At 42.4% G+C, this 21,859-nt stretch overlaps 1 protein-coding gene across 1 annotated transcript in view; it reads left to right on the top strand.

Moving 5' to 3' along the window:
* The window catches only part of NDUFS3 (NADH:ubiquinone oxidoreductase core subunit S3), a 22,778-nt gene extending 3,740 nt beyond the window's left edge, over nucleotides 1-19,038 (top strand). Inside the window, exons 2-7 of the mRNA XM_077460965.1 lie at nucleotides 1,097-1,156; nucleotides 3,635-3,732; nucleotides 11,940-12,089; nucleotides 14,430-14,555; nucleotides 16,042-16,161; nucleotides 18,794-19,038. Of these exons, the coding sequence (XP_077317091.1) occupies nucleotides 1,097-1,156; nucleotides 3,635-3,732; nucleotides 11,940-12,089; nucleotides 14,430-14,555; nucleotides 16,042-16,161; nucleotides 18,794-18,958 (719 nt within the window). The 3' untranslated portion in view covers nucleotides 18,959-19,038. The remainder of the gene's footprint in view (nucleotides 1-1,096; nucleotides 1,157-3,634; nucleotides 3,733-11,939; nucleotides 12,090-14,429; nucleotides 14,556-16,041; nucleotides 16,162-18,793) is intronic.
* The last annotated feature ends 2,821 nt before the right edge of the window (nucleotides 19,039-21,859 follow it).

Raw genomic sequence — 21,859 nt, forward strand, 5'->3', positions numbered from 1 at the left:
AGCTCTTTTACTGTCAGCGGTGTCTGTCGCTTCCAATAGAGCGGAATACAAGATTTTGCCGCATTCAGGAGGTGTGTTGATTGATTTTTGATAATGTTTGACCGGTATGTTAGACACGTGTAAAAGAAAAAAAGCCGGATCACCAGAGATCCTGTAGTCCGTAAACTTTTGAGTTACATCTTGAACTGTCATCCAAAATTGAGACAATTTAAGACACGCCCAAAATACATGAAATAGAGTTCCTCTATCCCCTAAGCATCGCCAACAGCAGTCAGTAGTCTCCGGGTAATACCGATGTAAAAGCTGAGGGGTAAGATACCGTCTCGTCAAAATTTTATAATTAGACTCTTGAGTTTTCGTACACACTGTAGACTTTAAGGCAAATCTTAACGTATGATGTGTTTGAGTGTTTTGGATTTTAATTTACAAATAAAGGTGTTGGTGTGTGGCTGTCCAGGACTCTTTCTTGCTCTTTGATCTATTGCAGAGCTTGCACCGGTGTGCCTCATCAGGGAATGTGCTTCAAGGGGCTCTTGTCTGGAGCTGCAATATTTTTCTTTTTACTCGTGCCTCCCCAGTGTGGAAGCCCGAGTGCTTTCACACTGGGGTGGTGTGCTTGCAGGACGGGGAAAAAAGTCCTGCAAGCAGTGTCTTTGGGGCGGTGTGGGAGTGGTGTATACACCGATCCTAAAACACCCTGCCCATGAAATTAATGGGCAGGGCTGCTGAAGCGCCACAAAATGGGCGCTATTCACCCTTTCCTCAGCCACTAGCGGGGGTTAAAAGTGCCCTGCCAGCGTCTGAAAAGCTATAACAGCAGTAAAGTGTCGCTAAAACTAGCGACACTTTACCGCTAGCGCCTGCACCGCCTCAGTGTGAAAGGGGTCTAAGAGTTACTCCTACTGCTGAAATTGGTATTTTTTTACCATGCCTGTCTGTGTAAGCCTGTTGAACCTTACAGTGTTTCTGAAATCTAGGAACTTGGTTTTCTTTTTGGTTAGTTTAGTTTTGGTCTTACATGTCTGCTTCATAAGCTTTGCATGCCATCATTTGTTGTTTGAATTGGAATCCTAACTGGTTGTCTTTTAATTTCCAGCTTCTGCCCTCCGTGTGCTACCCCAATTACGATGTGAAGGCACGACTTCAGAGACAAAGCGTAAGTTGCCATTTCTTTTAAAAGCTTTAAGCATGTAATTTAAAAAGAAAACATATGCTACTAATTTGTTTTAAAGTATTTGTAAAGGTTCTCTTTATTATATATAAAAAAAAAAAAAAAAACATATTATACTTGATCTGTGCATTGGTTTTGCACAGAGTAGCCCCAAATCTCTTCATCTGGGTTCCCCCGCTGGCACTCGTAGCTCCCCCTGCCTCCCAAGTGCCCCCATGGCAAGTGGATTGTGTGACCTTGATTTTGAGCTGTGCTATGTATATCTTTTGACACGCATAGTGCTGCTCAGCCCCCCCTGATTCCCTCCTCACTGGATTTTATTGACAGCAACAGGAGCCAATGGCTCTCACTGAGGGCTGTGAAGAAAGGATGAGAGCAGAGCCCACTGCTCTCGGGCACAGTATTGGACTGAGATCGGACTCTGGTTAGTATTTGGGAGGGCATGGGGGGAGCTGCACATAAAAGGTACTATTTCTTAATGCAGAGAATGCTTTAGGCTGGGTTCACATATGTGTGGCTGTGGTTTTCAGCATGGGGTCCGATGTGTTTCTGTTCACTGGTTCAAGCGAAATGCAAGTCCGAATTGTTGCCTAAATTTGCCCCTGAACCAGACTTATTTCTATTACAAGGGATGTTTACATTCCTTGTAATAGGAATAAAAGTGAACAAAAAGTAAATAAATGGACAGTGTAAATATAAAAATAAATGAGAATTTTTTTTTTTTTTTGTTTTTTTTTTTTTATATGCCCCTATCCTTCATGCTCTTGTGTAGAAGCGAATGCCTACTTAGTCGCACATGCATATGTAAACGGTATTCACACCACATGTGAGGTATTGCCGAGAACGTTGACAGGAGAGTAATAATTCTGGTGTTGGACCGCCTCTGTAACTCCAAACAGGTAGCCTGTAAAGGCATTTAAAGCATCACCTATGGAGATTTTTAAGTACCATAGTTTGTCGCCATTCCACTAGCGTGCATAATTTTAAAGTGTAACCTCATATATCACAATATACAAACAATTGGGGTAAATAACGTGTCTTGCTTCTCATTAAAGTGTATTTTATTTTAAAAATTTGCGTTTGTAAAACTGCCGCTCAAATACCTTGTGACATAAAAAATTGCAATGATTGCCATTTTATTCCCTGGGGTCTCTGCTATAAAAAATGCATAATGTTTGGGGGTTTAAGCTTGTAAATAAAGTGGCAGAAAAAGCCTGGTCTTAAGCTGTTTTTTTAAATGTGAACTTTTTGTAAGCTTCTATTTCAGATTTTTCGTAATGAAAATGCAATTTGCCTGGCTGTCCAACACACAGTCTAACAGGCATTTATAGAGACCTGGAACAAATATGCAGATCAGAGGTTTTTAATATTCGTTGCTGCAGACTTGTTCTGGACCAATGGTTTGAAAGGTATTGGAAATCAAGCAGATTTTATACTTGTCTGTGCCCCATAAGGATGATTTCTGCTCGCTTTAGGTGTTTGGTGAAGGTAGCTCTCTGTGGCTCTCTGGGCATACATACTAAAGACATTGGAAAAACACGGGGCTTCCATTACTCCTGAAAATGTCTGATGCCACCTTCAGCATGCTTTAGTCACAGTCCAGACCAAGCATGCCGTAAATGAATGTCAGAGCTACTTATCTCTATACCTGTCCCAGGTCAGCAACTGGAATAGCTTTGAAAACAAAGCTCCAGAAAGCCATCCAGGTAATTAGCATTCTCAAAGGAGAATTTAGTGATGGCAACTTCCATTAATCATGACAGGGACCATTAAAGCAGTAGTAAACTCTGACATTGATACCCCATTTAAGCAATATATCAATCAATTCGTTATTTTCAATTACAATGCTACTAATGATATGCTCCAAAGGTTTTCTCACTTTTAGAAATAAAGTGACTTGTGATTGCTTCTGCATGTTCCTAGCTGCCGCCATCACAACTATGGTCCTTCTGTGTTTGTGCAGTGCTTTATTTCCGCCCTGAGTAGGTTTCCCTGGACATAATTCCGTGCATTATTCGCCGAATCCACGCCTTGTTTTTGTTTCCAGTCACTATGGAAACCTTCTGCAGCTAATAGGAGCCAATCCTGTTTCTGCCTTACTCCAGAAGGGGAAGGAGTCTCGCGGGATCTCGTGGTTGTTGCCAACAGTAGGAAGTGACGCACCTGGCATAGACCCAGCATTTTTCTGGCAGGGTCTGTTTCTTGCCAGAAAATTGTTCTTATAGCGCTTGCGCAGATGATGTCATTTAAGAGAAACAATGATTAGTAAGGAAGCAGGTAAGAGAAGAATAAAAAATGGCAAATTATACTATAGCCTGCTATTATTAATTGAACAATGATCATATTGGGTATACAACTGCTTTAAATTTGACCAAGGTTTTAACCATCTGAACCTGAAAAAAATGAGTTATAACTGTGTCATTGTTTCCATGTTGACTTATTGATGTTCATTCTTTCTTTCAGCAACGGTTCGGCCTGTCAATCCAGTGTTACAGAATCAGCTGACCGCGTTTGGGGAATATGTGTCTGAAATTCTGCCAAAGTATGTTCAGCAAGTGCAGGTTAGTAGGGTGACATTCATTTTCGAATTTTGAGACACTACCATCACCCATTATTTCAAAGAGTAAAGCTGGATATACACACACAGATTATTTTTCTTTTAGTCTGTAGGCCAAACAAAAATAATCTAGCTGATTTCCCCATGCACACTATACAGTGTCGACAGTTAAATCTCCTTCTGTGGCTGTTGTACTCTGACAGCTGTACCCGGCGCCTGTTAGAGTACCTGAACAGCGGATGCAGCCAATGTTCAGCCAACAATTTTTGGTCCAGCTGCTTTGAAGGATGTCGTGTTGGAGGCGGCTGACTGAGCCACCAGCATATTGGAAGTCCAGCCAGTTTCTTATTTTTTTGGAACATAATTGATTGACTACAGTGTTTCTCTACATGGTGGCTGGTCAGGGGGATGGGCCTGCTTTGAAATTGTTACCATGTACTGCCAAATTATTCCAACCAGTATCTTGCAAGTAAGAGTCCATTCACACAGGGGCAACTTTGGATCCGATTTGAAGTCGTCCCCAGTTGCCTTAAGTCACGCAACATGATAAAATCAATGTAAGTGAATGAGAGCCGTCTTAATGTACACTACTGAAGTCGCTCCGACTTCAGAAAAGGTTCCTGTACTACTTCAATCTGGCTTCTAGGCAACTTGTACCCACTGTGAAAGTCGCCTCCAAGTCGGATCCCTTGTCTTAACTGAAGCAACTTTCCAGGAAGTAAAAAATAGTTTTATAGGCAAACCCCTCCCTCCCACAGAGCTGATTTCTTATGTGATTGGCCACTGGCAAAGTCCCCTGTCCTGGAAGCAATTTCAAGTTGCCTTCTAAGTTGCCTCAAGTCGTGCTGTGATTCATACTCAAGTCGTGTCCAAGTTGCCTCCCAAAGTCTCGCTGGAAGTCGTGTTGCCCCTGTGTGAATGGACTCTAAGCCTTCAGGTGTCAGTTTTCTCTTCATTCACACCTGAGTGTTTTGTAGCTTAATATTTGAAGCTGGCAGATGCTCCACAAGCAAAATCCCCTTCATTTCAATGACCTTTCACATCTGAGCCCGAACAGAGGCCATTGAAATAATTGGGATTTTGTTTGTTGCTTCAAGCGTCGAGATACAAAACACTCAGGTGTGAATTAGAGCTAGCAATGATGAAATTTGGACCATTGCGGTTCTGCCATTTTTATGGCTTCATATGTAGAATAAAATGTTTCAGCGGCTAATAGTCCATGGCCTGTTAAAAGAAGATAAGAGGAAATCACCCCATCGTGGTCACATACATTATTTAAAATCTGACATAAGTTTTAACCCCACACTATCCAAAATGGGTGTGGTGAGGGAGGGAGTTGAGAGTTGGATTGTAATGTTTCCATTGTTTCAGCCAAAGCGTTTATAGTGTTCTGATGCCCTCTGGCTCGTAGACAGGTGCTAGGGACATTTATCTGTAAATTCCACTGGTTGCAAGGACTGATACTTTGTAAGGCAACATTTTACCACTATATGGAATTAAAGTGATTGTAAACATTTTTTATTTTATTTTTTATTTATATATTTTTTAAATTAAAATAATAAACATACTTACCTGCTCTGTCCTATGGTTTTGCACAGAGTGGCCCCCAACCTCCTCTTGTGAGATGTCCTGCTGGAGCTTTCAGCACCTAACCCCTCCTGAGTCATTGTCCCCCCCCCTCCCCCCAATAGCAAGCTGCTTTCTATTGGGCACTCCTGCAGGCTTGTTTCCAAGTTGGGCTTTTTGTGTCCATGGATACTTGCTCCCTCTTCACAGGATTTTATTGACAGCAACAGGAGCCAGTGACCAGATATACTGCTGCAGGGCGGCCGGTCTGGGCTGCACCATGATGCATGTTCTGTCTGTTCCAGGTAAAGGCTGCCCGCTGTGCTATGATTCGTAACATCAGAAAGCAATCAGTGGGTTTCGGTCAATGATTTATGGTCGAGACCCGCTGATCGGTGGAGTGGCTGACAGAACAGAGCCTTGTGATTGTAAGCAACAAAGAGCTCTGTCCTTACAGTGGAGATGTGCCAGTTTTTTTTATTTATTTTTTTTTTTTTTTTGCTTCCCTGCAAAGTAGGGAGTAAAAACCTGCACATCCTTTAGTAAAAATCAGCACACAGCAAACACTTAACACGTTGTTAGGCACCCCTTTAAGAAGTGGGTGGGCTCCCTTCAGTTCGCCTGCCCGCCATCTATTCATCAGAATGCATGTGCTTCCATTGTGGAGTCACTCATGAGCTAGTGATAGGACTACAGATACCAGGATGCCTTGGCGGGTCTCTGTAGCCTACCCATATATTTGCAAATGTGTGCAGACTAAACCCCTGTTTTTTAACAGATACTGTGTTAAATTTTAAATAGGTTAATGGGCTGGTTGGTAAGTGAGCTTGGACTTTTTCTTGGATTTATCCTTGGCCTTTTTCTAACATATGTTGCCTTTCAATGCTGCTTGCTGCAATGTCCAGTTATAGGTAGGGGCAGTGGCTTTTTTGTTTTTTTGTTTTTTGTTTTGTTTTTTTGTTTTTTTATTGTCGCCATTACTACTATTAAAAATTACAGTATCTGTCGTTTGTAGACACTAGAACTTACATGCAGAGAAATCAATATACACTTATTGTGATTTTATTTTTATTTGTTTAAACCAAAGACATGTAGCAGAATACATTTTGGCCAAAATTTATGAAGATTTTTTTTTAATTGGATATAATTTATAGTAGAAATAGAAAATAATGGGTCTTTTTTAGTTTTGTTTGCGTAGAGTGCATGGGCAGGGCTATCCTGAGAGAGGCAGGGGGTCTCCTGGGAGTGCAGGGGAGGCTTTAAAACATAAATGGGCTGTGTAATGTAAATGGCAAGATGTATGGCTCCCAGGTGTCTTCTATACAGGTAATGAGCTGATATTAGGAGCACTCTTAAAGGGGGTGCTCCTAATTTCAGCTTGTTACCTGTATAAAAGACACCCGTCCACAGAAGCAAATAATCAGATTCCAAAGAGCTGTCCAAGGATGCCAAGGTTGTAGATCTACACAAGGCTGGAATGGGCTACAAGACCATCACCAAGCAGCTTGGTGAGAGGGTGACAACAGTTGGTGCGATTATTCCCAAATGGAAGAAACCCAAAATAACTGTCAATCTCCCTCGGTCTGGGGCTCCATGCAAGATCTCACCTCGTAGAGTTTCAATGATAATGAGAATGGTGAGGAATCCGCCCAGAACTACACAGGAGAATCTTGTTAATGATCTCAAGGCAGCTGGGACCATAGTCACCAAGAAAACAATTGGTAACACACTACGCCTAGTACGTATTATCACTTGTTTTTCTAATCAGCGTAAAAATTTTAGGAACATTGCTAGTAAATATCGGCACGTTCTCGCCCTAGACCCAGTAATTGGCTCCATTTACTTTTCAGAGAGCTAGATTGCTGTGGGATAAATTGATCTCTAGTGAATATAAAGGGGGCCCAAGGACCCATGCAAGAGATTCAGTACTTTTAAATGTGGAGGATGCAGTTACTACCAATTTATGGACATTTGCACTTACCAAATACTTCCCAACAATAACAAATTTGGCTCACGACATTTTTCAAATTGTAAAACTTTTGATGTAGTTTATTAATGTGAGTGCAAATGTTTTTATGTTGGCAAAACCAAAAATAAACTTTGGATATGACGATAGATTCTACGCCAAAGTATGAAAGTCTGTTTATCCAGACCTGCCTCTTGGACGCCACATGATACACTTCCATAACAGCACCCTCCCAAAGGTAAAATTCCTGGTATTGGATTGAATGCATCCAGGAATTAGAGGGGGAGACTGGAACAAAATCCTTCTGCAGCGCTGGATTTTCAAATTGGGGGCAACAGCCTTCCCCGGGCTGAATGACATGATTATTTCATTCAAGCCATTCCTGGAGGGATTTGTTTCTGGAGTTCCAGAATTTGATTAAATACTTCTCTTCCCCCCTATCTATGTACCAGTAGAATCCAGAAAATAGTATTTTCTTCTTTTTTTTTTTTTAGATAATAATCGCATCCCTCCGCTTCATTTTCTTTTCTTGTCTGACCAGATGTGATCAATTTTCAGTACTTGGCACCATAGTTTGTAGACTCTAAAACTTTCAGGGGGGCACACAAGGGGAAATGTATGATGTAAAGGGAGGATGATTGGTGGGGGGGGGTCCATTGTATGGCTCTCTGCAATAGCTGAAAGCCAATGGGGGGGGGGGGGGGGGGGAGAGAAACCAGCTTTTAGCTGCTGCAAAGATCTATACAGGGGATTGTTTCCAGTAATTGCCCACATCCAAATCACACTGCTGCCTTTGCCACCCTGCTGGAGGAGGGACTGGTTGTACCCCCTTAATTACGGCCTGGGTGGTGGGGGAAGGGAGGGTGTAAAAACATGAGGATGAGCCACATTTTTTACTGTCCACCAACAGCTCCGCTTAAAGTGGAGGGCCACCCTGAAAAAAAAAAACATTAAAAATTACAAAAAAATCAAAAAAAAAAAAAAAAAAAATTTTTTTTACTTACCAGAAATGCCTTTTGCTAGGCACATAATCCTAATCTGCCTCTTCCTCCTCCGCGGAGATCTTCTTTCTTCTCTCCTCGTTGCATTGTCTTCTGGGTAATGGGTTGCACTGTGTTCTGGGAACTGTGTGTCCCAGAACACAGCGCGTCCCATTCACAAAGCCGCAAGACTCCACTGCCTGTTTCCCTTAGAAAGGAGGGCGGCGTCAGGACCCGAGAGCCGATGGACGGGTCGGTCTCGGGCGGCCGACATCGCGGGCGCCCTGGACAGGTAAGTCGGCTTATTAAGTCAGCAGCTGCAGTGTTTGCAACTACCTGCGCTGCAACTACCCTGTAACTGCATGCAATGTACATGGTTGCAGCATGCTAGTGTGCCATTTAGAGGCTAAAATGGGCATTAAGGAGGCAACATATCACCCCCTCACCGCCTATCAAACACCTCTGAAAAGCAATACAAGTGTGGATCACTTTTTGGAGAAGCAGCCTACCTTGCCACAACTGTTGACCACTTACCGCTGACTTGATTGTACTTGACAATACTTAAAGCATAAGCTGTTCTCTTAAAGATGACAATGTAATTTAACATATATAAAATCCCTATACAATAAAATGAAATTATTGACCTACAGCAGTGTGGTGTGTTGCTCCCAAGAGGCACATCATCCTAAGGGCTCGTTCACAAGTGTGGCAGGCTCTGTCACCCCTCTGAAAAGTGATCTGCACTTGGACCACTTTTCAGAGGTGCTTGACAGGTGGTGAGGAGGTGATATGTCGCCTTCTCACCACCTTATTTAGCTCTATAATTGCACATGGTTGCGGTGTGGTTCTGGCAAGACTCTATAAAACTGCAATAGTCACATTTGGCAGGCTGCATCCCCAATCAAAGCGACACGTAGTTTAAGTTTTTCCACAGCCGAAAAGTACAGCATCATGGCCATGGCATGTGTATAGCCATGAGCAGCTGTATCTTTAGTGGTTGGTACGGCCGTCAAGAGGCAGTACCGTGTTGTTTCTGTCAATGGGCTGGTTCCAGTAATTAGCCCCCCGCCCCACCAATCGTCCTCTCCGAACATCATATGTTCACCCGCCCCCGCAAGTTATAGAGTCTACAAACTATGGTGCCAATCACTGAAAATTGATCACATCTGATCAGGCCTTCAGTACATGAGGTGTATCTCATTTCTTGAGACACTAACAAGTTAGGAAAGTACAAATACCCCCCAAATGACCCCTTTTTAGAAAGTAGACATCCCAAGGTATTACGTAAGTAGCAGTTTTTTTTTTTTTTTTTTTAAGTAGTGTTTTTTTTTTCACACAATTGTTTGCAAAATGAAGATTATTTTTTTTTTTTTCAAAAATTGTCATATTATCAGGTTATTTCTCACACACAGCATATGCATACAACAAATTACACCCCAAAATACATTCTGCTACTCTTCTCGAGTATGGCGATACCACATGTGTTAGACTTTTACACAGCCTGGCCACATACAGAGGCCCAACATTGTAGTACCTTCAGGCGTTCCAGGAGCATAAATTACACATCTCATTTAATTCCTACCTATCACACTTTTGAAGGTCCTTGAGCACCAGGACAGTGGAATTACCCCCATTTTGGAAAGCGAACACCCCAACGTATATTCCATGAGGCATGGGCTGCTGATAGGTACTCGGCTACTCTGATGGCCCGGTGACGGCTACTCTGATGGCCCGGTGACGGCTACTCTGATGGCCCGGTGACGGCTACTCTGATGGCCCGGTGACGGCTACTCTGATGGCCCGGTGATGGGTAATCCTGAAGTCTGGCGACGGGTACTGAGATGGACTGTGACAAGTACTCGGGTACTGAGATGGACTGTGACAGGTACTTTGGATGGTGACGGTCCCTCTTTATTTGGGAGGGGCAATCAGTGTGGTTGGTGTTCACTGTAAGCGGTAATGAGATGTTGGAGGAGGAGAACCCGGTAAAATCTCGTTACCGCTCTGTTTACATTTTAGTGACCAGCTGTGAAAGGATCTCAGCTGATCACGTGGTAAACAGCTGCTGGCCAATGGTTGTTTACCAGCGTCAGTAATGAGCAGTGTTCCCAGGAACATGCCGCCACTGACGTGCTCGTGCGCATGCACTGTGCAAAGTGGAGCGGCACCATCTGTGATCGCCTTTAACTTTGTCAAGGCCGATCATGTGGTAAGCAGCCATGCCCAATGGCTGTTCAACGCCCCCAACCGCCCCCCCTCCCCCCCCCCCCCCCCATGGCGAGCAGTGTCTACATGACACGCCGCCACCGAAGGTACAGGGCTGTGCACATGCCCCATTTAAATGGACGGACGTCATATGATAGCCAGCCAGAACAAGAGCCGCGCTGCCTGGCCATCTATGGCAGGCGGCAAGCAGTTAATAACAAACATGTCATACTTGCCTATCCTGTGCTGTGGTTTGGCACAAAGCAGCGCTGATCCTCCTCTTCTCGGGGTCCCTTGCCGGCACTCCTGCCCCCCCCCCCCCCCCCCCCCGCTGAGTGCCCACATAGCAAGCAGCTTGCTATGACAAAGCCGAGCCACTGCTCTGTTTGTCCATTCAGACATGGAGCCGTGGTTAGGCCATGTCTTCAGTTTTCCCCCTGTTTACTTTAATATCCCTCCTGAGATATGTGCAAACCTGGTGGCCAACTATATGAAAAGTCTGACCTCTGTGATTTGCCAACAAGGGTTTTGCCACCAATTACTAAGTCATGTTTTGCAAAAAGATCAAATACTTATTTCACTCATTAAAATGCAAATCAATTTATAACTTTTTTGAAATGCGTTTTTTCTGGATTTTTTTTTCTTTGTTCTGTCTCTCACTGTTAAAATAAATCTACCATTAAAATTATAGACTGGCCATTTTTGGCAGTGGGCAAATGTACAAAATCAGCAGGGGGTCAAATACTTTTTTCTCCTCACTGTAGAAGCAAATATAGCTTTTATTTTGCAACATAACAAAGAAATAAAAAGGCCACTTCAAGTTATAGAAAAGGTCTGGAACCTAAAGAGTAATCATAACAAGCATAATACACAATTGAGAGCAGCAAAAAAAAAAAAAAAAAGACTGGTTATGGCTTATATTTCACATATAGGTTGACATATAAACAATATGTGGTAAAATAAATAATGCCGAGACCTATAGTAATAAGGGGTGAGGTGGCACAATAAAATAAAGAGAAGAACAAGGAAAAGAGAGAGGGGAATGAGCATAAGGTGGTCAGAAAAAATGCCAAATAATGGAGAGAAGGACTAAGCAGGAGCGAATCTCAAAGGCTGAAAAAATAATAAAAATAAAAGATAAGAAGGCTAGCGGACAAAGAATATCTCTGAAGCCAACTGTCGGAGGGAAGCTTGAAAGTTGAAAGGTGCTGAAGGGGTGTCTATACCATCCTATTGGAAGACTAAGGCGTGATCACTGAACCACCATTAGATAACATATCTTTGAGGGCATTAGAAGTGGAGAAATGCCTCCAAATATACCATAAAGATGTATATTTCTCAAAGGTGTAATAGTCCAACGCTAACATTTCCTTCATGCGAATGACGCCATTCACTGTGGAAACCCACAAGGATCCATAGTTTGAGTCAGACTGCGACTTTCTATGTGATATAATGTGTTTTAATGTGTAACCAATGACTGGCTTTGCTTCTTAGGTGACTTGCTTTGGAGAATTGGAAATCATGATCCACCCTGATGGGGTTATACCAGTCTTAACGTTTCTTCGTGACCACACAAATGCTCAGTTTAAAAACATGGCTGATTTGACTGCTGTGGATATCCCAACGAGAGAGAACCGCTTTGAGGTGAGTTCTGGCAGTCAGTGACAAAATTGTCAGGACGCTTGCATGCTATCAAGCCCCAAAAGCTTTTTTCTTTTTTTTTTTTCTTCTTTTAGCTTTAATGTTTAAATCCCACTTGCCTCCAGTTTCCATCTGCTATAATAATTGCTTTTGTTGAATCTGGGAGAGCCTATTTTTTTGCTCAAATCAGGCTAGTATGGCCCTAAATAAATGGCCCTCGTAAAACAAGCTGGCTTACTAAAACTAAAAGGACTGAAATGTGAAGTATTGTTAGCTTTTCTGCAAAGCAATGCTTTCTAAACAAACTGCAGATGCATAGCTATATGTATAACTTGTTCATTACTTTTATTTAGTTTATTTTATTTTTTTATTTTTATTGGAGTTTTTAAGTTTTTTACAGGTGCTTTGCAATAAAATTGTTAGGAATCTTCTCTTGTGATCAGTCAAAACTCCAGATGTATTGAGAAGCAGACAATTTATTTCTGATGTGGCCCACAAAAGGGAGACATGCTTACAGGACAAGCTGCAGAAAATAGTCTCACAAAAAGAATGTGTCTTCCCCTCCTTATCCCTACAAGAATACCACCTCTATGCCTCTATTGGCTGAGGAAACATAAATAACGTGTCTGGTACGAAACTGGTACTTTATTTTGATATTCATGTTTCCCGTACATTCTTAGTCTATCATATTTAGTTAAACCTAATCATCCTACAACTTACTATGGAGTTAGTTAAGACAAAACAATACAACAAGTTAATACAATAATGTGCTCAAAAGTAAGTTTTTAAAAATCAGTCTCAGGAATATTGTTTTTCTAATAGTCACACAATAAACATTTAAAACTTTTCTAACAAAAATATTGGAATCAGACTGCAGCTACCCATCATTTTTCTGTGGCTTGGCTCACTGGGACATTGAGTAATGAACAAAATGCCTGAAAACCAGCATTTCATTTTCTGCGTTCAGTGTAAAAAGGATTAAAAAAAAGGTTAAAAAGTGTTAAAAGATTAGTGGAAAAGTGGAATTCCAGTCATACCCTAACTAAGCCTAAATCTTAAGACTATTCTATCTACCCTGTAAAAGGAAAAATTTGTATACTTACCTATTCTGAAGCCGCTCCGGTCTGGTCACATGATCAGGTCCCAGTGCTGGTTTCAATGTAAAGGAGAGACAGCGGCAACGGCTGCGGAGCCTGGGCAATGATCTGCCTCCACTACACGGAAGCCGATGCTGGAAGCCAGTTATGGAAGGGTAGATGGAATGCGGTTTGGAGTAGATTTAGGACTAGTCAGAGTTTGGCTGGAATACCACTCTAAGCTTCTAGAAAAAGGCTTTCCTCATTGACATGATGTCAGCAGTTCTTTGAGAAGTATAAATACGTTTCTATCGCTTCTTCTTAAGGTGGTAGTAAAGTCATTTTTTTATTTTTTTATACCTACAGATAAGCCTATAATAGGGCTTACCTGTAGGTACAGTGAATATCTTATAAACTTGCTGTGTTCAGGCGATATTCACACTGCATGGAGCTGGTGATGTCACCAGTGCATGTGTTCTGAATGTCAGGCATACTGTGCCCGTCCTTCAGAGCTCTGTGCCGCAGTCGAGGGCTTCAGCGCATATGTGCCACTCGTACAGCCAGAGCCCACGAACCCAGAAGGAAGATGGAAGGCCTGTCAGAGGTGACAGCGTGCCGCTGGGGGGCTTCATTCTAAGGTAAGTATTTCATAATGTGCTAGTATACAATGCATAGTCGCACATTTTGCCTTTTACCTTTGTTTTGTTTTTTTTGTTTGTTTTTAGCTGCGGATTACTACAGCTTTAAAAAACGATTTTTAAATTGATACATTCAGTACCCATCACCTCTTGTTCCTGCAGGTGAGAGAGAGCCTGTCTCGTTTCCTGGGTGGAAGAAACCCAGCTTCTAGCTCTCTTCCTCCCCAGCCTTACCATCCCTGGCCTGCCCCTTCTATTCAAAGCATTTCAGTACCTTCAGTCATGGATGCTCATTATCACACATTGGCATTACCAAAGATGAATGTTTTCAGGAAGCTGCTAGCCCCGCTTACAAGCCATGATCTGCCTGCATTGCATAGAGAAGCACTCCTATCTAGTGATGCGATCACTGTGTACAAACTAAGGTGTATAATGAAAATATAAGTGTCTTATTTAATCATTTTATTAGCATGTTGATGAGCAGTGGGAGGAACCAGGGAATACAAAAAATAAGCATATTAAACTTCCATTTTAAATAAAACAATTGCCTTTTGTGAGCTCACTTCATGCTGTCCTGTGTGATTTGTCCACCCTTGGCTTTTTAATTTGATTAATTTGTTCTTTTTCAGATCGTGTACAACTTGCTTTCTTTGCGCTTTAACTCCAGGATCCGTGTTAAGACTTACGCAGATGAACTTACTCCTGTGGAGTCCATTGTGTCAGTACACAAAGCAGCAAACTGGTATGAGAGAGAGGTGAGGATTCACTTATCTGTCTGAGATGTGTAATGTCAACACTGACTTTGCAGTGTATGTAATATGGTGTGTTTAACCATCTCATAAGTAACTTAGGCCTGCCATACACGGTTCTAATCTCAGCCTGTTCAGCAGGAACCCCTGAGATTAGAACCATTAATGGAAGGCTGAATGTACCAATTTGATCGATTGATCAACTTTGGTACAATCGGCCTGCCAGAATTGCTTGCGATTATTGCAAGCAGCTGCTACAGCGGGCTTCCCCAGCTCGCTCCCGCCCCTACGCTTGACAATTGCTTGGCAGGAGGGATTCTCCTGTCAACCCTCTGTGTTGATAGGGGGAAACATTTGGGGGGAAAAAAATTGACAACGTCTATGGCCTGCCTAAATCTACTTAAATCTGCAGTCATCTGCTCTTAATTGCCTTATACAATCCCCTTGTTACTACAAGCAGCTGTACAGATTAAAAAATATAAAAGAAACACAGCAAAAATTCTTTAAAGTGCCATTACTAAAATCCTTAGACATATTATAAAAAAAAAATAACACTTAGTTCAGAAATAGTCCCCATCAACATGCTTTTCATTTGTGCAAAAGACCACTGCAATCCTTATGCTCAAAACACACTCAACAGAATTTATTGACCTCTTATTACAGGAGGAGGTCAAAACGCTCTTGATTTTCAACCCAGTTATGTTGGACAAATAGACCCATAATGTAAAATCTTTACATTTAGAAAAAAAATTAAAAATTATGTTATGCAAGGTGCTCTCATCTCATTTTGATGTCACTTGTTCCGTCCTACTTGTTTTGTCATGATTGGACTTCCCGAGGTTCAGATAGAAAGTGCAATCACAAGGAAACATATACGGCAGCACCAATGACATCAGGGCAGTTGCACCCCTTCGGGAGAGCAGTGGAACTAATGCCAGTGTACGGAGTACTGTTGAGTGCACCTTCCAGTATTGGGGAACGTCTGATCTTTTTCCATGTAACAGTGCTCTTGTCTGGCATCAAATGAATAAGCCAAAAGCACTGTCATATGACCAAAAGGAGCTACATCACCACTCCACGCATCCAATACTGGGATTTTTAGTGACAGAGGAGGTAACTGTGGCGGAGTGATGGCAATGTAAGTATCAGAGTGTTGGGGGCTCCTTTACACACACTATCACTTTTCTGTGAATATTACTTAAAATGTACACACTTTGAGATACTTCTCTTTTGGATTAAAGCTACCTGGTCATTTATGCTAATCCTGACATACATGAATATAGGTTCCCTTAATGTACATGAACCAGTTAATAATAGAACAGCCTGACTAATCTGCTTGTACATGCTCCGTGTATAGGAGTAGAGTAATGCTGCACCATACCATGGATGGTATCTCTAATCCATTTCTGAACTACAGGTAGTTCTCTTTTTGTTTTGTTTTTTCTTTTTAACGTGTGTAGCTAATGCTACCATGACTTTTCTTTCCTTGTAGGTTTGGGACATGTATGGCGTGTTTTTTGCCAATCATCCAGATCTGAGAAGAATCCTCACAGATTATGGCTTTGAAGGTCATCCTTTCCGAAAAGATTTCCCTCTCTCTGGATACGTGGAGGTAAGTTTCCTTCAAGGGACATTACACCAAAAATAATTATGGTGAAGTGATTACGCTGTGTCATATCTTCCTGCTGGCTCCTTATTGGGTCCAAAATTCATAAACTGCGCTTGCTCATACAGATGAACCAAGGGCTGGCTAAAATTGTATTAACCACTTAAAGGGGAGGTCCACCCTAAAAAAAAAAAGCATAAAAAGGCTCCAAAAAATGCCTGTTGCTAGGCAGATCATCCTAATTTGCCTCTTCCTATTCCACGGTGATGTTCGGTCTTCTCCTCCTCGCGTTGTCTTCTGGTGAATGGGGCATGGTGGGGACTGTGTGTGTGTCCCAGAACACAGCACGCCCCATTCACAAAGTGCCACGTGACTTGCGCAGTAGGAAACGGGCAGTGGAGCTGCAAGGTTGCACTGCCTGTTTCCCGTACTTTGAATGGCGGCGCCGAGGGACGGGTCGGCCTCGGGCAGCCAACATTGCGGGCACCCTAGAAAGGTAAGTGCTTATTAAAAGTCAGCAGCTACAGTGTTTGTAGCTGCTGACTTTTTAACTTTTTTTTTATTTTTTCCGCTGGCCCACCACTTTAAGGCTTTGGCCTTTTCCTGTCAAACTTTTGTTTACAAGTTAAAATCAGTATTTTTTGCTATAAAATTTTGTTTTTTCAAATGTATTTTCCATGGATATTATTATTATTCACAATTTTATATAGCACCAACAGTTTACGCAGTGCTTTACAATGTAGAGGTGGGACAGCACAATTACAATACAGTTCAATACAGAAGGGACAGGAGGGCCCTGCTCATAGAGCTTACATTGTAAAGGGAGGGGGTGGTGGTACAAAAGGTAATAGATGCGGGGAATGATTTGATGGGGTTGTTAGGTGGACATAATACACTTTAATGGATTAAAAAACAAAAGACGATATATACCCAAATGTTTTGTAAAATACAAAAGATGTGACGCCAAGTAAACAGATACCTAATATTCCATGCTATAAAATGTGCGCATGCTTGTGGAATGGTGTACCAAACTACGTTACATAAAAATCTCCATAAGCTACGCTTTAAAAAATTCTACAGGTTACTAGTCTACCGTTAAAGGTCATCTACCACTTGCATCATTGCTCTCACTCTGACGTTTGCGGAAATACCTCACATGTGTGGTTTGAACACTGTTAACATATGTGGATGTGACCTTTTTTTTAATTATTTTAATACACTTTTTTTATTGTTGCTGATATCTGGTATCGCTCTTCATTGAAAATTGTTCCAGTCCTCGCAGAGATGCTGGAGGCTGAAAACAAGCCGAACCTTGTTCTCTAAAATTTATCATATCGGCTCTGATATTGAGGTCCGGTGACTGCGGCACCCAGGAAACGTGCTAGACTTCATCTGTATGCTTGTCAAACCACGACTTGACAACGCCAGCTGTTTGAATCAGAGCTTTATGATCTTGGTAAATGGCGCTGTCTTTGGGAAACAATAGGGTTGATTTACTAGACACTAGAGAGTGCAAAATCTGGTGCAGCTGTGCGTGGTAGCCAATCGGCTTCTACCTTCAGCTTGTTCAATTATGCTTTGACAAAACAAACCTGGGAGCTTATTGGTTTCTGTGCAGAGCTGCACCAGATTTTTCATACTCTGGTTTTAGTAAATAAACCCCAGTGTCTGTACCATGGAGTGGATTGGGAAAAAATTGTACATCGTTGTTGGCAGTGACTACCTTTCAGGGTGATGATGTTGCTTGCAGAATACCAAGACATGGCTGCTCAAACCATGATTGTGCCACCACCATTCTTTACTGTTGGCACAAGACCATCCTGGTCGTAAGCTTGGAACGGTGTTCGACACATGTAAACATATCTGGTGGTTGGTAACGGTGTGAAGCTTGATTCATCAGACCGTATTGCAGTCTTCCATTGATCGATGGTCTACAATTTATGGGTGTTGCACCACTCTCATCTTCTGAGCATTAATGTCCGTTACTAATGGTTTAGAAATTGCACAGTTTTTGTGGACACAGGCTTTGGAGGACTGAGATTGAGCTGCAGTCACTTTTGCAGCAGTTTTCTTCTTCTTGGTCACAATCCGGTGCAATGTCCTTTTTGTCTCTTTCAGTCAGTTGACCAAGTCGGCCGCACTAATGCATATTGGATGACATTTTCCTGGAAACTGTATATGCCATCATATCATAAAATCATTTGATACTGTACCTCGCAAGACCGCAAATTGGCAACTTTAGTCACAGAGGCACCAGCTATGTGGGCACCAACAGTTTTCCCTTTTTGAAACTCATTAAGATCTGCTATGACTCCGTATTACTAGCAGCACAGGCAGTGAATGAGGAAAGTGAGGCTTCCCACCTGTTGGCTAGATTTCTCCTCACACAACAGACCAAAGAGAATGTTATGTCACTTCTTCTTTCAAAGCGAAACATGACATCACTTTCACGCACTTTCTCAATGGATCGGTATATTCAAATGGTTTTACTGAAGATTATTACATTTTTTTTTTTTTAACATGTTGATATGAGTTTAATTTGCATGCTCTGTGAAAAGTGTGCTTCAAAATATGCAGTGTGTTATTATTGTCTGCATCTTTAAGGCGGTTTAATGTGATATCCTTTGTCTTCTCCAAGGTCCGTTATGATGATGAAGTGAAACGCGTGGTAGCAGAGCCTGTTCAGCTGTCACAGGAATTCCGAAAGTTTGATCTCAGCAGCCCCTGGGAAGCCTTCCCAGCTCATCGGGAGGCACAAGAAAGCCCAAAGCTGGAGGCAGGAGATAAAGTAGAGAAAAAGTAGAGGTGATAGACGCTGTGGAATAAAATTTTGTGCTGTGGGTGTACATAAAATAAACATTAATGGTTTCTTGTATGAGAAAATGTCTCTGAGTTCATATGAAGATATCAAAGTACTAAGTTAGAAAGGTGCTGAGTAGGGCGACTACAAAGGGAACCTCCAAGGCATTATTTACCAGGGCTAATTTATATACACTGCAAGATCCTACATAAAAAGTTGTCTGTATGCTCTATGCATATAAGGTCTGTGCTAACGTTTATATGCTAACAGCATAGATGGACCCTATTGGTGGCCACTGCTGCTTGTAGCCAACAGGTAAATATTAAGTGTGTGAAAAACACTTCCTCGGCTGATTACTCAACATTGATGTTATATCTCCCGCTAATTGAGTAGTTTATGCAGAGCAGGCAAAGAATGACTTCTTAATGTACCTCTCTGACTGCATAGAGTAGCGATGTGCTGCAACTCATAGCAACAAAGCAGAGTACCGCACCTCTTTGAATATGATTGCGGTTACCAGCAGTGTAATGAAACATTTACACCCCCCCCCCCCCCCCCCACCTTCCGACCACCTTCCGCGGCTCACTCAGACTCTCCTGTCCCACAGGAAGACCCAAGCAGCCATGTGTGCCAGTTGGCCGGTCACCCAAAAAAAAGCTGGGATCATCTTTGATCGGGTCTCCATAGGGTTAATCCAGAAGCGATGAACTGACATCACTTCTGGTTTAACTGTATGTCGTTGCGCTATTTAAAAAAAATCTTGGTGTTTTGAGTGCAGAGGAGGGATTTGGGGTCTTTGACTTCAGATCCCTCCATAAAGGGTACCCGTCACATGCCTATTGCTGTCGCAAGGGATGTTTACATTCCTTGTGACTGCAATAAAAGTGATACAAAAATGTTGTTGTTTAATGTACCCCCGTGCTCATACGCAAAAGGCAAATGCATGAGTCGGTCTCGCGCAAAACAGTGATTTATTTTGCACGTGGTTCTACACACAAGTAGAGAGGAAAGTCTGCTAGCCAGCAAGAGCTGCCATCTACAATGTTGCCAGTGTCAGCTTAAAAGCCCCATACTGTAAAAGTTGGTTACAGACTACCAGATCCGCATTCCTTTTCTTTCTCTCCTTGTGTGATGAGAAATAAAATCTCTTAAGACATTCAAAGTGACTGGCACCCAATATTTTTTCCATCTTAGCCAGGGACTCAGCCCTGGGGTGAAATGTCAGCCTACCTTGTCACTGGGTGTTACTCCAGGGGTCATGTGGGTGTCACACTGAAGCAGTGCGGAATATAGGGCCTTGTGATAGCAGATCATGTCTGTTGGGAAGTAGCCAGGGGTCTTCTGCAAGGAGTCTGCATATGTCTGTGTGCCAGGTTCTTCTGGGCTGGTTAGGTGCCAGAAGAATCACTTTTCCCCTCTTGCTATATTTTGTGGATCAGGGGAGGTAGAATGCTCAGTGGAGGGAAGGCACAAATTAGCCTTAACTGAGACCATGGGATAACTAGAGCATCTGAGGCCAGTGCTGGACAACACTTGGTTCTGGGTACAAAGAGTGGCAGCTTGAGTTTGTATCTGGAGGCTAGAATGTCCAAGTCTGGAGTCCCCCATTTTTGGAATATCAGATTGAACACATCTGGATGAAGAGACCAATAAACTTGGTTCAGCTGAGCCACTTGCCCATTGTCCATTCCCGGGATGAGGATGTCAAAAATTGCTGAACAGTGAGTTTCAATCCGTGAGGGAATTTAGTTTGCTTCCCTCAAGGAAGACAAGCTCCTCAAGTCCATGGTCGATATACACCGATCGGCCATGACTTTATCACCACTGACAGGTAGCGTAAATAACACGGATTATCTTATTACAATAGCATATGAAAGTCAGAGGGTTATATTAGGCAGCAAGTAAACATGTTGTCCATGAAGTTGATATGTTCAAAGCAGAAAAAATGGGCATTACAGTTTGCTGTGTATGGGGCTATGTAGCTGCAGATCCATGACGGTGCCTGTGTTGACCAGTGTCCACTGCCAAAAGCACCTGTGATGGGTACGTGAGCATCACAACTGGACCATGGAGCAATTGAAAAAGGTGGCCTGGTCTCATGAATCACATTTTCTTTTACATCACGTGGATGGTGCGTGTGCATCTCTCTACCTTGGAAACAGATGGCACCAGGTTGCAGTATGGGAAGAAGGTAAGCCATCGGAGGCAGTGTGATGCTTTTGGGCAATGTTCTGAAGGAAAACCTTGATCCTGCCATTCATGTGGACATTACTTTGACACACAGCACCTACCTAAACATTGTTACCAAGCATGTCCCTTAATGGAAACCGTATTCCTTGATGACAGTGGCTTCTTACAGCAGAATGCCAGATACTAGGCGCATGGAAAGCAGGAGCATTTTTAGTTAATCACCCAGCCAAAGGCCTGAAGCAGGTAATTTATCTTTTGGGCATTTGCAGTGAGTTGCAAGGGGGATGCATCCTTCAGGAGAAGGTTGTCCAGATGGCCTGTCACCTGAATGAATGGAGTTCTAAGAAGGGCAAGCAAGGGTGCTAAGAACACCCTGGTAGCAGAGGACAAGCCAAAAGGACAATATGACAAACTGAAAGTGGTCATCTGCCACTATAAAAGTCTAGAAATCACTGATGTGGTGGGTAAGTGGGAACGTTTAGATCTTCTTGGATGTCCACAGATTCCATGTGTTCCCCTTGTATAAGAGGGGCAATTTACTGACCTTTCTGTTTCCACAGGATATTTGAGAACGTGAAAGAATTTTTTGCGTGACTAAGGCCTGAATAGGATGGGTATCTGTTTGGCTTTGCTACTGAGAGCAGGTTTGAATTAAATCCAGTGGCAGTAATGGTATAATGACTCCTTAGGAGCAGAAGTTCCTGCCCTTTTACA

The sequence above is a fragment of the Lithobates pipiens genome, unplaced genomic scaffold (genome assembly GCF_037356315.1).
Source record: "Lithobates pipiens isolate NorthernLeopardFrog02 unplaced genomic scaffold, aLitPip1_a1.2 Scaffold_10, whole genome shotgun sequence".
Classification (NCBI taxonomy): Eukaryota; Metazoa; Chordata; class Amphibia; order Anura; family Ranidae; genus Lithobates; species Lithobates pipiens.